Source organism: Salvelinus fontinalis, chromosome 26 (genome assembly GCF_029448725.1).
Source record: "Salvelinus fontinalis isolate EN_2023a chromosome 26, ASM2944872v1, whole genome shotgun sequence".
In the NCBI taxonomy this organism is placed as follows: domain Eukaryota; kingdom Metazoa; phylum Chordata; class Actinopteri; order Salmoniformes; family Salmonidae; genus Salvelinus; species Salvelinus fontinalis.
Window position 1 is genome coordinate 41,407,056 of NC_074690.1, and position 21,928 is coordinate 41,428,983.

A 21,928-nucleotide genomic window follows, 5' to 3' on the forward strand; every position below is an offset into this window, starting at 1 on the left:
CCAAGAAAATTCATTTCAAAATGTGTGATCTCTGTTTAAAGATCGAGTTTTGTCATCCGTCGAAACTCACGCCATCCCTATCTCTAACATGTTTTTTTAAAGCGCTGTCACAGTATCACCATGAAAATGTTGCTCACCCTGTCCCAGCAGCATACATATTTGATCCATATAGGGTAGAATTTACTTATTTGGTTGATTTTACTTACCAAGCAAAGCAGAACTGTTTTATCAAGGTACAAATACCCTGTGCTTTCTCATTTTGCGCATAGCCAGGCACAGCATACAGCTTGGCAACATTGTAACCGCAAAGCGGCCAGAGTACGCTTCTATATGGGGCTCAGCCAGGACTTACTTCTGTGAATGAAACATTTCAGCAATGTGATTTAACCAATTCATGTTAGGAAAAAAGATGGCAAAATGCAGAATGGTATTAAATGCCTGTAAACCGCTTGAGGACAAAACATTTTCATATATTTAATAATGTAATATAATACTATACAGCAAATCAGACATGCCCGTGTTCATCGTGGTTCTTACAAGCAAAGTGAAATGACAAAATTTGCTCATGGTGAACGCCTCTCAAATGATGAATAATAAAAAAAAAAAATTGCAAGCCTTTTCCATTTTAAACACCAGCAGTGCAACTAGTGTTTTCAAACTGCACTGAACAAAACAGTGGAGCAGTAATGTGTAACGTGCTTCCTCCTTCTCCTTATCCGAAGAGGATTAGCAAGGATTTGACCAATGTGCAGCGGGTTGTGAATACATAATGATTTATTAGACAAAAGACGAAACACGAAAACAAACACTTGGAAAGATTTACAAAATAACAAAACAACGTAGACTGACCTGAACGTAAGAACTTACATGTAACACGAAGAACGCACGAACAGGGAAAATCAGACTACACAAAAACCGAACGAACAAACATACCGAAACAGTCCCGTGTGGCGCAACATACACAGACACGGAAGACAACCACCCCCAACAAACAATGTGAAACAACCTACCTCAATATGACTCTCAATCAGAGGAAACGCCAAACACCTGCCTCTAAATGAGAGCCATACCAGGCAACCCATTAACCCAACATAGAAAACACATAACATAGACTACCCACCCAAAACTCACGCCCTGACCAATTAAACACATACCACACAACAGAAAACAGGTCAGGAACGTGACATAATGATTGCAGAACTTTCCAGTGGGCAAAACCATTCATCATGAGGCGACAGGGGAAGGTGTGCAAAATGCAAATAGTTAATTATTGTTTAATGTTTATAATGGTCAAATCTATTTTAATACCGACTAGCTCAAAACATTACTCATCACTGAAAATGACAGATTACTCAATGGATAAAGATACTTTTCTGGTAAAAAGTGGGGGTGTAAAAACACATTTAAACCCCTATTGTAACTGCTTTCTTCCTGGGATGAAGGAGAGGACCAAAATGCAGCGCAGTTAGTGTTCAACATGTTTAATTAAACAATAAACATTAACAAATAACAAAATAACAAACGTGAACGCCGAGACAGTCCTATCTGGTGCAGACCACAAACACAGAGACAGGAAACAACCCCCCACAATCCCCAACACAAAACAAGCCACCTTTATATGATTCTCAATCAGGGACAACGATTGACAGCTGTCTCTGATTGAGAACCATATTAGGCTGAACACAGAAACAGACGAACTAGACACACAACATGGAATACCCACCCCAACTCACGCCCTGACCAACTAAACACATACAAAACAACAGAAAACAGGTCAGGAACGTGACACCTATTTTGAAAGTGGGGATGCAGCTCCTCCGTTTGCTCCATTGCTCAGGTGCCTGTGTGTGTGCGTGTGCGTGTGCGTGTGCGTGTGTGTGTGCATTTAAATGAAGTTTGGTAGTTTGGTGAACATACTTACGTGTCTTGTATGAGTTTATGACTATTCCGTTACTTTGGTGTTCGTGTGCTTCTATGACTGTGCATGTGCGTAGCCTACATATAAATGAGTGCTTATGAATGTCTGAGTATTAACGTGTGATGTGCATGAGTTTGTTGGTGGTGTTATGTATATCAAATTGAGGGAAATAGTACGTTAAAACATTGATTTTGGTATTTTATTACATCGGTTGAAGTTATTACCTTATTCATCAAAACAGTTGTTACTCACCGGTTAAGGTAATAACTACTGGTTGATGTAATAACTTATTACATTTAGCGAAAAAAAGTTGTTATATCAAACTTTCAACATTTTATTACGTCCGACACGTTATTACATTAACTGGTTTTATCAAACGAAATTGAGAAGGTATTACATTTAGAAAAGTTATTACATTTAGAAAAAGTTATTACATTAACCGTTATTCATTTGATCACCCTGACATAAAACGTGTAGTCTATTTGAGGTTGAAAAAGTCTTCTGAAGTCTGTAATTTTCACACTTGATTTTCCCTTCCCTTACAATCCACATAATAATTCACATTTCCTGTTGCTGCAGGATTATTTTCCTGGCTCAAAGTAAGATCCCATACTGTAACTAACTGCAATGTTGTTGATCCATCCTCTGTTTTCACTAATCACAGTGGTAAATCCCAACAACAAATACATGTGTATTTGGGTTTATTTGGCTTATCTATAACCCGCTAATTTTCTTGGGAACAGTAATATTTAGACAACATGATGCTATGTGTGTTGTTTTTACATAGACAGCCACTCCTTTCCTTTTTGCAATATATCACACCTGAAGATATTTTAACCACAAATCTCAATGTCCTTATCCAAGACCGAATCAGTCAGCTAAGTCTCTGTTAGAACCAGAATACCAGGGATTGTCCTGCACCCAGATATGAAGAAGGTTCCGACTGAGATACAAACAAAGACACAGCCAGGAGTACACTCAGACTAGCTAGGAACATAGAGTAGCTTCTTGTTTTTTGTACCTCTTATCAGGGCGTTTGACAGTTTGTTGATAATTGTGAGACCTTTGTTGTTTTGGAACAAGAGGTTTCTCTTCTGCACATTGTTTCAGACTAGAAGGACAGACAAAGAGACATAGACAGAAAGAAAAGAGAGAGACACACAAAGCAATAAACACACAGACATTCAGTGTTGGAAGACAGCCATGGGAGTTGAGGAGCAGAGGGCTGGGGAGTTTTACGTGGAGAGGGATGTTATGAATGAGCTTTGCTTGGACAAGTTGGCCAGAAGACGGACTCACTCCACCAGACCTCCCCTGAAGGAGCGGGTGAAAGATTCCCTCAGGTAAGATAGTAACATCCCACTGGGCACAAACTGGTTGAATCAACGTTGTTTCAATGTAATTTGTCAACGTATTGTGATGTGGAACTTAGTAAAATACATTGGATTGAAAAAGTAATCAATGTAGACTGATATTTAGAGGGTGACATTTCAACAACGGGATTAGTATGTCATGGTAACCAATTTTCAACATAGACAAATAAATGGGCAAATAAATTTGCATAAATGTGTCTCCACTTAAAAACTACATTCACTATTGCAATCAAAGTCATTTCAAAGGGTAGATTTAACAGAGCAAATGAAAAGTAAATATACTTTATCAATCATATATCATCAATTATGCTTTTTAGGCCCATGTCTTCAACATCTGTCATTTTAATTCAACCCAGAATTCAACAAAAATATCGGCCTAGGGTTTCAAGCTTTGGTTGATTTCACATTTATTCCACAAGTTAATAATTAATATGTTGAATTCACGTCTCCATCGCAACCAAAAATCTAAGTTAAAGAATTGGTCTAAATCCAATCAAAATTTAAATAAAGTTTGATCTGATTTGGGGCTCGATTCGACCTGTATGGTAGAAGTTCAGCATAATGGTGGGATTTCAATTTAAACCCAATGTTCACAATGCGTTCGCATTGATGGTAAATGCTGCATATCTTGGCTCAATCAGAAATTTACTTTACATTTCAATCGTGCAATTGCAATGCACTTCCGCGATATGGATTAAATCAAAATCAAATGAAATTTTCTGGGTCGCATACACATATTTATCAGATGTTATTGCGGGTGTAGCAAAATGCTTGTGTTCCTAGCTCCAACAGAGAAGTAATATCTGACAATACACAACAATGCGCACAAATCTTATTCCATCCCTTTACATTTGTGTGTATAAGGTAGTTCTTGTGGAATTGTTAGATTACTTGTTAGATATTACTGCACTGTCGGACCTAGAAGCACAAGATTTGATTTGATTTGATAAATCTACAAGTAAAATAATAGAATTAAGAAATATTTAACATTTACATTTACATTTAAGTCATTTACCAGACGCTCTTATTTAAATATTAGGACGAGCAATGTTGGAGTCCGGAGTGTATACTATATATAAATATATATATATACATATACTTTATACATATATACAGTGCATTCTGAAAGTTTTGAGACCCCTTGACTTTTTCCACATTTTGTTGCGTTACAGCCTTATTGAAGACTCTTGGTGGTTCCAAACATATTCCATTTAGGAATGATGAAGACCACTGTGTTCTTGGGGACCTTCAAAACTGTAGAAGTTCTTTGGTAACCTTCACCAGATCTTTGCCTCGACACAATCCTATCTCGGAGTTCTTCGAACAATTGCTTTGACCTCATGGCTTGGTATTTGCTCTGACATGTATTGTCATCTGTGGGATCTTATATAGACAGATGTGTGCCTTTCCAAATCATGTCCAATCAAATGAATTTACCACTCCAATAACGTTGTGTAAACATCTCAAGGATGATCAATGGAAACAGAATGTACCTGAGATGAATCTCATAGCAAAGGGTCTAAATACTTATGTCAATACATTTGCAAAATTTCAAAAAAACTGTTTTCACTTTGTTATTATTGGGTATTGTGTGTAGATTGACAAGGAAAAATAAATAATTTAATACATTTCAAAATAAGGCTGTGACGTATCAAAATGTGAAAAAAGTTAAGGGGTCTGAATACTTTTCCGAATGCACTTTATATACTGAACAAAAATGTAAATGCAGCATGCAACAATTTCAATATTTTACTGAGTTACAGTTAATATAAATGAATTAGGGACTAATCTATGGGCGCAGCCATGGGTGAGCCAGGGAGGGCATAAGCCCACCCACTTGGGAGCCAGGCCCACCCAATGGGGAGCCAGACCCAGCCAATAAGAATGAGTTTTTCCCCAACAAAAGGGCTTTATTACATACAGAAAAACTCCTCAGTTTCATCAGCTGTCCGGGTGGCTTGTCTGAGATGATTCTTCTACCTGAAGCCGGATGTGGAGGTCCTGTGCTGGCATGGTTATATGTGGTCTGCAGTTTTTAGTCTGGTTGGACGTTTTGCCAAATTCTCTAAAACGACGTTGGAGGCGGCTTATTGTAGGTAAATTAACATAAAATTCTCTGGGAACAGCTCTGTTGGATATTCCTGGAGTGAACATGCCATTTAGACGCTCCCTCAAAACTTGAGACATCTGTGCAATTGTGTTGTGTGACAAAACTGCACATTTTAGAGTATATTTCTATTGTCCCCAGCACAAGGTGCACCTGTGTAATGATCATGATGTTTGTCCAGCTTCTTGAAATGCCACACCTGTCAGGTGGATGGATTATCTTGGCAAAGGATACATTTCTCACTAACAGGGATGTCAACAAATTTGTGCACAACATTTGAGAGAAATAAGCTTTTATTGCGTATCTAACATTTCTTGGATCTTGGGAACAACACTTTACATGTTGAGTTAATATTTTTGTATGCAGTACCAGTCAAAAGTTTGGACAAACCTACTCATTTAAGGGTTTTTCTTTATATTTACTATTTTCTACATTGTAGAATAATAGTGAAGACGTCAAAACTATGAAATAACACATATGGAATCATGTAGTAACCTAAAAAGTGTTAAACAAGTTAAAATATATTTAATATTCTGAGATTCTTCAAAGGAACCAACCTTTGTGTCACGCCCTGGCCTTATTATTCTTTGTTTTCTTTATTATTTTAGTTAGGTCAGGGTGTGACATAGGGAAGGTTTATGTTTTGTTGGTTTTGGGTGTTTATTTGGTAAAGGGGTTATGGGGTGTAGTAGATGGTTTTGTGTTGAGTGTATATGTCTAGAGTTGTCTATGTTGGTTAGTTATCTAGGAGAGTCTATGGTTACCTGAATGAGTTCCCAATTAGAGACAGCTGATTTCGGTTGTCTCTGATTGGGAGCCTTATTTAGGGTAGCCATAGGCTCTCATTGATTGTGGGTAATTGTCTATGTAAGAACGTTAGTAGCCTGTATGTTTGTGCACAACGTTTGTAGCTTCACGGTCGTTTTGTTAAAGTGTTTTTGTGTCGTGTTCATCTTCATGTTATAATTAAAGAAGATGGCTTATTTTCCAACTGCTGCATTTTGGTCCGTTAATCCGCCACACGATCGTGACACTTTGCCTCTTTCTATGTGCACAAAAATTACATGAATGGCACGACAGTGGGCCTCAGGATCTCATCATGGTATGTCTATGCATTCAAATTGACATGAATAAAATGCAATTTTGATCGTTGTCCGTAGCTTATGCCTTCCCATACCATCACCCCACCGCCACCATGGGGCACTCTGTTCACAATGTTGACATCAGCAAACCGCTCCCCCACACAAGGCCATACATGCTGTCTGCCATCTGCCAGTTCAAACCGGGATTCATCCATGAAGAGCACACTCCTCCAGTGTGTCAGTGGCCATCGAAGTAGAGCTTTTGCCCACTAAAGTCAGTTACGACGCCAAACTGCAGTCAAGTCAAGACCCTGGTGAGGACCCACCAGAAATCTAGAGTGTTCTTGCCTTCAGCAAGCACACTAATAAACACAGTTACATTCGTTTGTAAGATAGCAGTAACTTTAGGCTATTTACTGTTTTAAAAAGTAATAGTCTCGTCAACCAGCCGGCTCTTCCTCTGTCAAGATGTCTGGATTCACAATGCCTCAGAATGGGACTTGACCAGGAGTCTATGGCAGGAGCTGCAAAAACAGTTGCTGGTTTTAATTGGCTGATCTCTAAGTTCATCACCATGTAGCGCAACCCTTAGAACACGGATCATCAACTAGGCGGATGGTTGGGGGGCCGGAACATAATTACAAGTCAATTTGACGGAAAGAATCCCAAACAGATATAATATTTGACTAAAACATAATAATTTCAAAACTTTCTTTCATTTTTATACGATCATGTCACTCTACCATGTGTGGGAATACTTGGGAACAGATTTCAAAAATGTAAAATCACTTGGAGCTGATTTCTTGGTGTTTTTACAGTCTTTTGTGTCCAATGACAAAAGGCAATTTTGGGGGCCAAATAAAACCATTTGTGGGCCAAATTCGGCCAGTAGGACGCCCTTTGGGGATCCCTGCCTTAGAACCTCCCCCCTACATTGTGAACTTCAAATCTTATTAAGATGTTTAAACTTAGAATCAATTATGCTTCCCCTAAATAATATTGTCAAAGTGATCGAAAATTTATTTTAATTGCAGAATTTTGCCATTTTTCTAAATCCTATGTAGGCTTACTCCCTCGATTTTACCTACAGCCCTATGGCACAGTGTTACCAGGCTCCATGTGCCACTAAAGGAGATGAAACCTGGTCCTGAATGGCCACAATATGTGCTGTCTTATGTTCCAGCCTAGCTGTAAGACTCCTGGTTCGTTTAATTAGATGTGTAAGAGATGGAATGGAACCAAATCCTGCACTCACTGTGGCACTCAAGGAGCTGAGTTGCCTGCATGCCCTATCCACCAACTTCAACTTCAACACACAGCAGACAAATATCTGTTGTCACAAATGGATAACAAAAATGTATTATTCTTTTCTCCACTTCTCCACCTCTCCACCACTCCAACTCTTCCCCCTGGTCTCAGGTGTTCAGTGCCCAAGCTGAAGCGTTCTGTGCTGAGCTTTGTACCTATCCTGTCATGGCTGCCTCGTTACTCATTGAGACAAGACGCACTGGGAGACCTCATATCTGGCATAAGCGTTGGCATCATGCACCTGCCTATGGGTCTGTACCACCTCTACTGTTTGAACACACAAACAGGGCCCAATCCTAACTTGAAATCAACAACACATGGTGGAAAAAGTATTAAATTGTCGAACCTGACCAAAATGTATAGAAAATGACTCAAGTAAAAGTGAAAGTTAACCAGTAAACTACTACTTGAATAAAAGTCTAAACTATTTATTTTAAAATGTATTTACTGTAAGTTCAAAAGTACCAATTGTTATACTTGAGTATAAGTAAAGTTAAATTCTTATATTAAGCCAACCAGACAGCAGCACAAAAAAATCTCCAACAATCTGACATTATTTACAAATGAAGCATTTGTGTTTAGTGAGTTCGCCAGATCTGAGGCAGTAGGGATGACCAAGGATGTTCTCTTGATAAGTGAATAAATTGGACCGTTTTCATGTCCTGCTAAGCATTCAAAATGTAACCAGTTCTCTTGGGGGTGAAGGAAAATGTTTAAAAAGTACATTATTTTCTTTAGGAATGTAGTTGAGTAAATGTAAAAGTTGTGACAAATAGAAATATTAAAGTACAGAAAGGCCTTCCCACATGAATTACTTAAGTAGTACTTTACACCACTGAGTACTTAGTTACTTTAAGTCACTGCATGTAACCACATGTAAATCTTTCATTGATACCAATGCTTGAGGTGAAAGCCTGATTTACACAAGTTGATCTCAAGTTAGTGTTGCATCTCTTTGGGCTGAGAATACTATATGATAACTATCTATTTGGTGAAGACGATGAAGACTGACATTTCTGTAATGTTTCCCCAGGTTTGGCCTATGCTCTCCTGGCCTCTGTGCCCCCAGTGTATGGCCTCTACACTTCCTTCTACCCTGTACTCATGTACTGCATCTTTGGCACCTCCAAACACATCTCCGTAGGCAAGACAGAGCGTTGAAGGGGGGAAGGAGAAAGAGAGAGAATTTGAATGTTTTAATATCATTTGGTCAAAGGAATATGCTAATTAATTCACTAACATGATCTTGTGTGTGTTATGTGTGTGTGTTCCCTCAGGCACATTTGCTGTGACCAGCATCATGATAGGCACCACAACAGAGAGGCTGGCCCCAAACAGTAACTTCATGACCCTAAATGGAACCAATGGGACTGCAGTTCTAGATGTAGTAGCCCGCGATGCCCTCAGAGTACAGATAGCAGCCAGCACCACTTTACTGAGTGGGATCTTTCTGTTTCTGCTGGGAATGATTCGGTTTGGTTTTGTGGTGACGTTCCTGTCCGATCCCCTGGTACGTGGTTACATGACAGGAGCAGGTATACAGGTAGTACTTTCCCAACTCGCAAGCCTCTTTGGGATCCGCACTGCACGCTTCTCCGGACCGCTGTCTCAGGTCTATGTGAGTGCACACAACACATCCACACACAGAAACAGATGATTCACACGTGCAAAAGTTGTACATGTTTTCCAACTACTGCATGTATGCAGAAACACTCTCTCTCTCTCTCTCTATCCCTATCTATTATCTTCTCTCTGTCTTCTCTTCTTTCTCTCTCTCTCTAGCTCCTAATAGATATCTGTAGACATCTGCCAGAGACTAACGTTGCGGCCGTGGTGGTAACTCTAGTGGCCTTGGCGGTCCTCATAACGGTCAAAGAACTCAACATTTACTATGAGAAGAAAATGCCTGTGCCTGTTCCTATAGAACTCATAACGGTAAGTCCTCTACACCAGGGTTAACCAACCTCGGTTATTTGAATCAGCTGTGTAGTGCAACGGGCAAAAACAAACACGTGGACCAAGTTTGGGAAACCCTGCTCTACACCTAACACCTCTCTGTGTGTTTCCGTTTATTTGTCATACAATCATCCTCTAGTCTTTTTCTCCTCATTCCTCTCTCTCTCTTTTGGTCTCTTGAACGACACTTCTAGTGAAAACCACTAGAGGGCAACCTGTCCCCATGGCCTGATAGGAGAGTAAGGCCAGAATGTGGTTAACCTTATTTTCAGTTTAATGTTCCATATTTTCACATCATTTTGTAATTTCATCAAGAGGAGTGTATGTTTTCTCTGTGTGCATGTGTGTGTGTGCCTAGTCAGTCACATTGATCCATTAAAATATGGTGAAGTGATTAGTTATGTTAAATAATCGGCCTGTATTTGTGCATGGAATCCAAACACAGCAAAGCCACAAAGGTCTGAAATAATGATTTACTAAAAAATGCACATGTACACAACAGGACAGGCGATGTTGTGTTTTTGTGAGCATGGTAACTTATGTGTGTCTATGTGTGTGTTACAGATCATAGGAGCAACACTTATCTCTTACTACTGCAAACTGCGCAGCCAATACAAAGTGGCCGTCATCGGACAGATCCCCAAAGGGTGAGTGTTTATGAGTGTGGGTTTGTGCGTTAGTGTTTGTTTGTGGATGGGTAGGGTGTTCTAAGATCAGTTGAATCCACAGGAGAAGAGGAGAGGAAGAGGAAAGATAGGGGAAGGTGATATGGTGTAGTTCATTGGGAGAGAGTCATCCTATTCGCCTTGTTCTGGAACGTCACAGTGATCGCGAGTTAGTTGCAATTGTGTTTCTATTTCCGGCAACATTTGTGCGACGCTGGCACATGCAAAAGTGGTACTTTTAGTTGAGAGCTTGATAGTTTTACACTGACAGAACCGCACAGAATCATAAAATTGGTCAACATGACAAACATATGTTCAGTACGAGGCTGTCTCAACAATTGGATGAAGAGGCAGTTTTTACAGCAATGTTTTGAACACCAACCTCTACGTCGATCTGAATGTACCTGTGGAGCCCCATACGACCTGCATCCACCTCCTAAAGATGCGGAGACTGCGGATTTGTCTCAAAGCGTTGAACCTAAAGAAATCACCAAAACATCCCTTTGTGGGCTCCTACCACTTCTTTGACAAGAAGCCTACAGTGGAGCATCCTTACCCCCAAAAATGGCTTGGCTACGATGCTCCACTCATGAAGAAGCATCGGGTGTTGGTCAGGCAGTCATCTGTGACAGGTAAGCCAAATGCTTGAGCAGTTTTCCTGCTCTCATTTTGTGTCTCCCTCTTACATTTGTATCTTAGCACAGTCTCATAATATACGCATTTTTTTCCTCTACAACTCAATAATAAAAACTCACATTTTATATGTAATTAAAACTTCTTCAGGCTAGGATCTGTTTTTCTCCACTTCCTGTCTGATTGACGTGCCCAAAGTCAACTGCCTGTTACTCAGGCCCAGAAGCCAGGATATGCATTTAATTGGTACATTTACATTTACATTTAAGTCATTTAGCAGACGCTCTTATCCAGAGCGACTTACAAATTGGTGCATTCACCTTATGACATCCAGTGGAACAGCCACTTTACAATAGTGCATCTAAATCTTTTAAGGGGGAGGGGGGGGGGGGGCATAAGGATTGCTTTATCCTATTCTAGGTATTCCTTAAAGAGGTGGGGTTTCAGGTGTCTCCGGAAGGTGGTGATTGACTCCGCTGTCCTGGCGTCGTGAGGGAGTTTGTTCCACCATTGGGGTGGAACAGTTTTGACTGGGCTGAGCGGGAACTGTACTTCCTCAGTGGTAGGGAGGCGAGCAGGCCAGAGGTGGATGAACGCAGTGCCCTTGTTTGGGTGTAGGGCCTGATCAGAGCCTGAAGGTACTGAGGTGCCGTTCCCCTCACAGCTCCGTAGGCAAGCACCACGGTCTTGTAGCGGATGCGAGCTTCAACTGGAAGCCAGTGGAGAGAGCGGAGGAGCGGGGTGACGTGAGAGAACTTGGGAAGGTTGAACACCAGACGGGCTGCGGCGTTCTGGATGAGTTGTAGGGGTTTAATGGCACAGGCAGGGAGGCCAGCCAACAGCGAGTTGCAGTAATCCAGACGGGAGATGACAAGTGCCTGGATTAGGACCTGCGCCGCTTCCTGTGTGAGGCAGGGTCGTATTCTGCGGATGTTGTAGAGCATGAACCTACAGGAACGGGCCACCGCCTTGATGTTAGTTGAGAACGACAGGGTGTTGTCCAAGATCACGCCAAGGTTCTTAGCGCTCTGGGAGGAGGACACAATGGAGTTGTCAACCGTGATGGCGAGATCATGGAACGGGCAGTCCTTCCCCGGGAGGAAGAGCAGCTCCGTCTTGCCGAGGTTTAGCTTGAGGTGGTGATCCGTCATCCACACTGATATGTCTGCCAGACATGCAGAGATGCGATTCGCTACCTGGTCATCAGAAGGGGGAAAGGAGAAGATTAATTGTGTGTCGTCTGCATAGCAATGATAAGAGAGACCATGTGAGGTTATGACAGAGCCAAGTGACTTGGTGTATAGCGAGAATAGGAGAGGGCCTAGAACAGAGCCCTGGGGGACACCAGTGGTGAGAGGACGTGGTGAGGAGACAGATTCTCGCCACGCCACCTGGTAGGAGCGACCTGTCAGGTAGGATGCAATCCAAGCGTGGGCCGCGCCGGAGATGCCCAATTCGGAGAGGGTGGAGAGGAGGATCTGATGGTTCACAGTATCGAAGGCAGCCGATAGGTCTAGAAGGATGAGAGCAGAGGAGAGAGAGTTAGCTTTAGCAGTGCGGAGCGCCTCCGTGATACAGAGAAGAGCAGTCTCAGTTGAATGACTAGTCTTGAAACCTGACTGATTTGGATCAAAAAGGTCATTCTGAGAGAGATAGCAGGAGAGCTGGCCAAGGACGGCACGTTCAAGAGTTTTGGAGAGAAAAGAAAGAAGGGATACTGGTCGGTAGTTGTTGACATCGGAGGGATCGAGTGTAGGTTTTTTCAGAAGGGGTGCAACTCTCGCTCTCTTGAAGACGGAAGGGACGTAGCCAGTGGTCAAGGATGAGTTGATGAGCGAGGTGAGGTAAGGGAGAAGGTCTCCGGAAATGGTCGGGAGAAGAGAGGAGGGGATAGGGTCAAGCGGGCAGGTTGTTGGGCGGCCGGCCGTCACAAGACGCGAGATTTCATCTGGAGAGAGAGGGGAGAAAGAGGTCAGAGCACAAGGTAGGGCAGTGTGAGCAGAACCAGCGGTGTCGTTTGACTTAGCAAACGAGGATCGGATGTCGTCGACCTTCTTTTCAAAATGGTTGACGAAGTCATCTGCAGAGAGGGAGGAGGGGGGAAGGGGGAGGAGGATTCAGGAGGGAGGAGAAGGTGGCAAAGAGCTTCCTAGGGTTAGAGGCAGATGCTTGGAATTTAGAGTGGTAGAAAGTGGCTTTAGCAGCAGAGACAGAAGAGGAAAATGTAGAGAGGAGGGAGTGAAAGGATGCCAGGTCCGCAGGGAGGCGAGTTTTCCTCCATTTCCGCTAGGCTGCCCGGAGCCCTGTTCTGTGAGCTCGCAATGAGTCATCGAGCCACGGAGCGGGAGGGGAGGACCGAGCCGGCCTGGAGGATAAGGGACATAGAGAGTCAAAGGATGCAGAAAGGGAGGAGAGGAGGGTTGAGGAGGCAGAATCAGGAGATAGGTTGGAAAAGGTTTGAGCAGAGGGAAGAGATGATAGGATGGAAGAGGAGAGAGTAGCGGGGGAGAGAGAGCGAAGGTTGGGACAGCGCGATACCATCCGAGTAGGGGCAGTGTGGGAAGTGTTGGATGAGAGCAAGAGGGCAAAGGATACAAGGTAGTGGTCGGAGACTTGGAGGGGAGTTGCAATGAGGTTAGTGGAAGAACAGCATCTAGTAAAGATGAGGTCAAGCGTATTGCCTGCCAGGTGAGTAGGGGGGAAGGTGAGAGGGTGAGGTCAAAAGAGGAGAGGAGTGGAAAGAAGGAGGCAGAGAGGAATGAGTCAGAGGTAGACGTGGGGAGGTTAAAGTCACCCAGAACTGTGAGAGGTGAGCCGTCCTCAGGAAAGGAGCTTATCAAGGCATCAAGCTCATTGATGAACTCTCCGAGGGAACCTGGAGGGCGATAAATGATAAGGATGTTAAGCTTGAAAGGGCTGGTAACTGTGACAGCATGGAATTCAAAGGAGGCGATAGACAGAAGGGTAAGGGGAGAAAGAGAGAATGACCACTTGGGAGAGATGAGGATCCCGGTGCCACCACCCCGCTGACCAGAAGCTCTCGGGGTGTGTGAGAACACGTGGGCAGACGAAGAGAGAGCAGTAGGAGTAGCAGTGTTATCTGTGGTGATCCATGTTTCCGTCAGTGCCAAGAAGTCGAGGGACTGGAGGGAAGCATAGGCTGAGATGAACTCTGCCTTGTTGGCCGCAGATCGGCAGTTCCAGAGGCTACCGGAGACCTGGAACTCCACGTGGGTCGTGCGCGCTGGGACCACCAGGTTAGGGTGGCCGCGGCCACGCGGTGTGAAGCGTTTGTATGGTCTGTGCAGAGAGGAGAGAACAGGGATAGACAGACACATAGTTGACAGGCTACGCTAATGCAAAGGAGATTGGAATGACAAGTGGACTACACGTCTCGAATGTTCAGAAAGTTAAGCTTACGTTGCAAAAATCTTATTGACTAAAATGATTAAAATGATGCAGTACTGCTGAAGTAGGCTGGCTAGCAGTGGCTGCGTTGTTGGCTTTGTTTGAAAGTGTAGCTCGATAGCTAGCTAGGTAACCTCGGTAACTGGCCAGATAATTAGTCTAAAACTACACAATTGTCTTAGATACAAGGACAGTAAAGACAACTATGTACTTAGCTAACACTAGCTAGCTAACACTACACTATTCAAATCGTTCCGTTGTAATGTAATAGTTTCTACAGTGCTGCTATTCGGTAGAAGTTGGCTAGCTAGCATTGGTACCATTGGATAGAAACACTTTGAAGTTTGTAGAAATGTTAAAATAATGTATGAGACTATAATGTCAGACGTCCTTTGTCCTCGTCTTGTCCCGTGTATATATATTTTATATATTTTTCTTCGCATATCTTTTTATATATATTTTTTTTCTTCTTAAAAACTCAACTTCAAAACACTCTCCTGCAACCCACCTCACCAAATGTGGTGCGGATCTGTTTTTTTTCCTCAAAAGTATTATTCACCTCGTATCCGAAATCTACAACAGAAGCTAGCCAGAAGTTACCCAGCTCACAAGCTAACGTTAGTAGTTCAGCTAACCACAGCTAGCGCTCATCAGCTATCCTTTAGCTCGGAAAACTATTGCCAGTTTTGTACAACGCGACTCAGACCAGAGCATACCAGACCTATTTTCTCTCCATATCCCCGGATTTTTACAGCAAGCTCTGGACATTTACACCTGGATCTTGCAGCTAACTAGCTGCTATCCGAGTGACTATTGGCTAACATCAATTCCGGAGCAAACACCAATTATCCCGGAGCTAGCCAGCTGAAGAGTTCCATCAGCCACTCCTGGGCTACAATCACCTATCCGGACCTGTTTTACTGCCGATGCGGAGCCCCACCGGGCCTTCACGACTGGGATACCGACGTAATCTGCCCGAGGGAGTTATTCAACTGGCCCCTCCATCGCGACGTAACCTGAACGCCCATATGCTAACTGCGGCTCGCTAATCGTTAGCTGTCTTGAGCATATCGGCTGCTATCTGAACAGGTCTATCGAACAATCTTCTTAGGCCACTATAACTATTTTGACATTTGGATTGGTCCCCTCTACCACACGGAACCCCACTAATCTACCGACGGAAATGCACGGCGTGGCTAAAAACAGACCTCCATCTTCTGCTAGCTTGCTACCCATGACTAGCTGTCTGAATCACGAAGCTAGCACCAGTTAGCAAACACAATTCTACAATTCACAACCACTCTTTCGCCATCGCCATCCGGCTTGGATTCTCTGTCGACACGACCACGTCTGGTCTGCAGACGAATACCCCATCCGCTGTGCCCTCAACCGGCCTCCGTCTGAGCAGACCCCCTCCGTCTGAGCAGACCACCCCCCGGGCTACTAACTTTAAACGCCGCGGGCTAGCTTAGTGGAGGCCTCACTGCTCCATCTACGGCTGCCCCCTGGACACTATGATCACTTGGCTACATAGCTGATGCCTGCTTGACTGTCCATTAATTCACGGTACTCCATTCGGTTTATTTGTCTTTTATCTGTCGGCTCTGTGCTTTAACTCAGGATCTGTGTGTAGTTAATCCGACCCTCTCTGCCTAGTCGTCGCCATTTTTACCTGCTGTTGCTGTGTTAGCTGACTAGCTGCTGTTATCTCACCTGTTGTTTTAGCTAGCTCTCCCAATCAAGACCTGCAATCACTTTATGCCTTATTGTATGTCTCTCTCAAATATCAATATGCCTTGCATACTGTTGTTCAGGCTAGTTATCATTGTTTTGGTTTGCAATGGACCCCGTAGTTCCACTCTCCGTACCTCTGATACCTCCTTTGTCCCACCCCCCACACATGCGGTGACCTCACCCATTGAGACCAGCATGTCCAGAGATACAACCTCTCTTATCATCACCCAGTGCCTGGGCTTGCCTCCGCTGTACCCGTGCCCCACCATACCCTGGTCTGCACATTATGCCCAGAATCTATTCTACCACGCCCATAAATCTGCTCCTTTTATTCCTTGTCCCCAACGCTCTAGGCGACCAGTTTTGATAGCCTTTAGCCGCACCCTCATCCTACTACTCCTCTGTTCCTCGGGTGATGTGGAGGTAAACCCAGGCCCTGCATGTCCCCAGTCACCCTCATTTGTTGACTTCTGTGATCGAAAAAGCCTTGGCCTCATGCATGTCAACATCAGAAGCCTCCTCCCTAAGTTTGCCTTACTCACCGCTTTAGCACACTCTGCCAACCCTGATGTCCTTGCCGTGTCCGAATCCTGGCTTAGGAAGGCCACCAAAGATTCTGAGATTTCCATACCCAACTATAACACTTTCCGTCAAGATAGAACTGCCAAAGGGGGAGGAGTTGCAATCTACTGCAGAGATAGAATGCAAAGTTCTGTCATACTTTCCAGGTCTATGCCCAAACAGTTCGAACTTCTAATTTTAAAAATGAATCTCTCCAGAAATAAGTCTCTCACTGTTGCCGTCTGCTACCGACCCCCCCTCAGCTCCCAGCTGTGCCCTGGACACCATCTGTGAATTGATCGCTCCCCATCTAGCTTCAGAGTTTGTTCTGTTAGGTGACCTAAACTGGGATATGCTTAACACCCCGGCAGTCCTACAATCTAAGCTTGATGCCCTCAATCTCACTCAAATCATCAAGGAACCCACCAGGTACAACCCTAAATCCGTAAACATGGGCACCCTAATAGACATTATCCTGACCAACTTGCCCTCCAAATACACCTCTGCTGTCTTCAATCAAGATCTCAGCGATCACTGCCTCATTGCCTGTATCCGCCACGGGTCCGCGGCCAAACGACCACCCCTCATCACTGTCAAACGCTCCCTAAAACACTTCTGCGAGCAGGCCTTTCTAATCGACCTGGCCCGGGTACCCTGGAAGGATATTGACCTCATCCCGTGAGTTGAGGATGCCTGGTCATTCTTTAAAAGTTACTTCCTCACCGTATTAGACAAGCAAGCTCCGTTCAAAAAATGCAGAACCAAGAACAGATATAGCCCTTGGTTCACTCCAGACCTGACTGCCCTCGACCAGCACAAAAACATCCTGTGGCGAACTGCAATAGCATCGAAGAGCCCCCGCGATATGCAACTGTTCAGGGAAGTCAGGAACCAATACACGCAGTCAGTCAGGAAAGCAAAGGCCAGCTTTTTCAAGCAGAAATTTGCATCCTGTAGCTCTAACTCCAAAAAGTTCTGGGATACTGTAAAGTCCATGGAAAACAAGAGCACCTCCTCCCAGCTGCCCACTTCACTGAGGCTAGGTAACACGGTCACCACTGATAAGTCCAAGATAATCGAAAACTTCAACAAACATTTCTCAATGGCTGGCCATGCCTTCCTCCTGGCGACTCCAACCTTGGCCAACAGCCCCGCCCCCCCCCGCTGCTACTCGCCCAAGCCTCCCCAGCTTCTCCTTTACCTATATCCAGATAGCAGATGTTCTGAAAGAGCTGGAAAACCTGGACCCATACAAATCAGCTGGGCTTGACAATCTGGACCCCCTATTTCTGAAACTGTCCGCCGCCATTGTCGCACCCCCTATTACCAGCCTGTTCAACCTCTCCTTCGTATCATCTGAGATCCCCAAGGATTGGAAAGCTGCCGCCGTCATCCCCCTCTTCAAACGGGGAGACACCCTGGACCCAAACTGTTACAGACCTATATCCATCCTGCCCTGCCTATCTAAGGTCTTCAAAAGCCAAGTCAATAAACAGATCACTGACCATCTCGAATCCCACCGTACCTTCTCCGCTGTGCAATCCGGTTTCCGAGCCGGTCACGGGTGCACCTCAGCCACGCTCAAGGTACTAAACGATGTCATAACCGCCATCGATAAAAGACATTACTGTGCAGCCGTCTTCATCGACCTGGCCAAGGCTTTCGACTCTGTCAATCACCATATTCTTATCGGCAGACTCAGTAGCCTCGGTTTTTCTAATGACTGCCTTGCCTGGTTCACCAACTACTTTGCAGACAGAGTTCAGTGTGTCAAATCGGAGGGCATGTTGTCCGGTCCTCTGGCAGTCTCTATGGGGGTACCACAGGGTTCAATTCTCGGGCCGACTCTTTTCTCTGTATACATCAATGATGTTGCTCTTGCTGCGGGCGATTCCCTGATCCACCTCTATGCAGACGACACCATTCTGTATACTTCCGGCCGTTCCTTGGACACTGTGCTATCTAACCTCCAAACGAGCTTCAATGCCATACAACACTCCTTCCGTGGCCTCCAACTGCTCTTAAACGCTTGTAAAACCAAATGCATGCTTTTCAACCGTTCGCTGCCTGCACCCGCACACCCGACTAGCATCACCACCCTGGACGGTTCCGACCTAGAATATGTGGACATCTATAAGTACCTAGGTGTCTGGCTAGACTGCAAACTCTCCTTCCAGACTCATATCAAACATCTCCAATCCAAAATCAAATCTAGAGTCGGCTTTCTATTCCGCAACAAAGCCTCCTTCACTCACGCCGCCAAACTTACCCTAGTAAAACTGATTATCCTACCGATCCTCGACTTCGGCGATGTCATCTACAAAATAGCTTCCAATACTCTACTCAGCAAACTGGATGCAGTTTATCACAGTGCCATCCGTTTTGTTACTAAAGCACCTTATACGACCCACCACTGCGACCTGTATGCCCTAGTCGGCTGGTCCTCGCTACATGTTCGTCGTCAGACCCACTGGCTCCAGGTCATCTACAAGGCTATGCTAGGTAAAGTGCCGCCTTATCTCAGTTCACTGGTCACGATGGCTACACCCACCCGTAGCACGCGCTCCAGCAGGTGTATCTCACTGATCATCCCTAAAGCCAAAACCTCATTTGGACGCCTTTCCTTCCAGTTCTCTGCTGCCTGCGACTGGAACGAATTGCAAAAATCTCTGAAGTTGGAGACTTTTATCTCCCTCAACAACTTTAAAAATCTGCTATCCGAGCAGCTAACCGATCGCTGCAGCTGTACATAGTCCATCTGTAAACTACCCACCCAATTTACCTACCTCATCCCCCATACTGCTTTTATTTATTTACTTTTCTGCTCTTTTGCACACCAGTATCTCTTCTTGCACATGATCATCTGATGATTTATCACTCCAGTGTTAATCTGCTAAATTGTAATTACTCGATTTATTGCCTACCTCATGCCTTTTGCACACATTGTATATAGATTCTCTTTTTTTCTACCATGTTATTGACTTGTTTATTGTTTACTCCATGTGTAACTCTGTGTTGTTGTCTGTTCACACTGCTATGCTTTATCTTGGCCAGGTCGCAGTTGCAAATGAGAACTTGTTCTCAACTAGCCTACCTGGTTAAATAAAGGTGAAATAAAAATAAATAAATATGTAGCGACAAATATATAACATCGGAATCTGGGTTCCTGGAGTACCTCTATCCAGGTGATGAGGTCATGGGTGACCGGAGCTTCACAATCCGTGATCTGCTACACGACAGGAAGGTCAAATGAACAACTCCAACCTTTACAAAAAGAGGCACACAGCTGTCAGAGGAGGACACCACATGTACAAGATGGATAGCTTGAGATAGAAGAGCCATTTGTGTGTGTTCCTAAATGTTTTGTTTTTGTTAATTTGTTAAGATGTGTTAATGACGCATGTTTTTTAATTATTAGCTGGCTACCACTCTGAGGTAATTCGCTAGCGTTGACAGAAGTTGTGAAAGGGAAACACAATCGCGTTCGAATGGAACTGGGTCGAGTGGGCCGGGCTACATAAGGCGAATAGATAAAAATGTCAAAGTCAGATAAGGAAACACAGATACAGTGAGCAGAGAAGTGTGTTGACAGTGAAACAATTATCAACAGTCTGTAAATGTCAACCTGTTTCATCAGGATTTGCTAAGGCAGTTTTGTACATGTGTTTTAGCTGATTCTGCATGGTCTTCAGATTTCAGGACTGCCAAAGACAAAAGCTACAGTAGAAAGTGGCTACTGCTACTGCTCAATAGCAGCTGTGGTAGGCAGCTTATCTGAATGGAGGAGACAGTATTCATAAGCTTGATCATTGTTACTGGTGTAAATTGATCATTTCATTCTTTCAAGTATCAAATCATTTTCTTCATAAGAATGCTTTACCTCAGGTAGCCTATAGGTCCTTTATCACTTTGTTTATCATTTAGGTTACTTTGAGCCATCATAACATAGCCTGTGCATTGATACACAATTAAACCCCAATGTAATTATTTGTTTGTGTACATGTTTTAACACTTGTTACCAGCAGCAATAATCAAGGGGATGTGTTGGGCAAGGAAGGGTCTGGATGAGGCAGTAATCAATGAGATACATTTTTACAGTGTCTTTGAACCACATAATTCTCTTCTATCCCTTCCTCCCCCTGTCCACTTGAATCTCTCCCTCTCCTTCTCTCCCTTTCTCTCCACTCCTGTCTTCTCCCCATCTCCCTTTCCTCTCTATCCTTAGACTACAGCCTCCCAGTTCACCTGACATTAGTCTGTGGGGTTCGATAGTTGGTGATGCATTCGCAGTTGGCATAGTGGGATATGCCGTTAACATCTCCTTGGGCAAAATCTTCGGCCAAAAACACGGCTACACTGTGGACAGCAACCAGGTGGGACATGCACGCACGCACGCACAAACACACACACACACACACACACACACACACACACACACACACACACACACACACACACACACACACACACACACACACACACACACACACACACACACACACACACACACACACACACGCACAAACACAAACACAAACACAAACACACTGGCATGCAAGCAGACCAACAGAGGCATGTGCTTGGGGTTGCTTTGCTCTGAAGGAGTGAGACAGGAAGGGAACACACAGTGTCTGTACCAGCTTACAGCTCTGGTCCTGAATGTTTAATTGCCGACACGCTCTGCTCAGTCAAATATGAAGGAGAAGTACACCAAATACTGAATATACCACTGAATAAGCACTATGACTTATTTACTGGGGGTGGCCACAAGTAAATAAACCCCAATGTAATTGAGCCTCTGCATTCCTCTAATCCTCCCCCTCTCTTTCACTCTCTTGGTCTTCTTTCTCTCTTTCCAGGAGATGGTGGCTATTGGTCTCAGTAACATAGTGGGAGGATTCTTTCAATGCCACGTTGTTGCTGCTTCTCCACCCCGTACCCTCCTCCAGGATAGCACTGGGGGCAAGACACAGGTAACACACAGAGATATACACTCATGCATGCACATACACGCATCTACACTTGCTAATATCTACGCAAACGTACACACTAACTGAGGTGTGTGTTTGTACATTTTGTCAGGTTGTGGGGCTGATTTCTTCAGTGCTTGTGCTAATCTTCATTCTGCAACTGGGGACACTGTTTGAGGAGCTACCCAAGGTATCTATCTCTCCATCACCTCC

At 44.1% G+C, this 21,928-nt stretch overlaps 1 protein-coding gene across 1 annotated transcript in view; it reads left to right on the forward strand.

Moving 5' to 3' along the window:
- Positions 1-2,783: 2,783 nt before the first annotated feature.
- LOC129824374 (solute carrier family 26 member 6-like) overlaps positions 2,784-21,928 on the forward strand; it is a 43,618-nt gene continuing 24,473 nt past the window's right edge. The window contains exons 1-9 of the mRNA XM_055883962.1: positions 2,784-3,261; positions 7,900-8,039; positions 8,822-8,932; positions 9,066-9,406; positions 9,571-9,723; positions 10,309-10,391; positions 20,971-21,118; positions 21,605-21,718; positions 21,828-21,905. Of these exons, the coding sequence (XP_055739937.1) occupies positions 3,122-3,261; positions 7,900-8,039; positions 8,822-8,932; positions 9,066-9,406; positions 9,571-9,723; positions 10,309-10,391; positions 20,971-21,118; positions 21,605-21,718; positions 21,828-21,905 (1,308 nt within the window). The 5' untranslated portion in view covers positions 2,784-3,121. The remainder of the gene's footprint in view (positions 3,262-7,899; positions 8,040-8,821; positions 8,933-9,065; positions 9,407-9,570; positions 9,724-10,308; positions 10,392-20,970; positions 21,119-21,604; positions 21,719-21,827; positions 21,906-21,928) is intronic.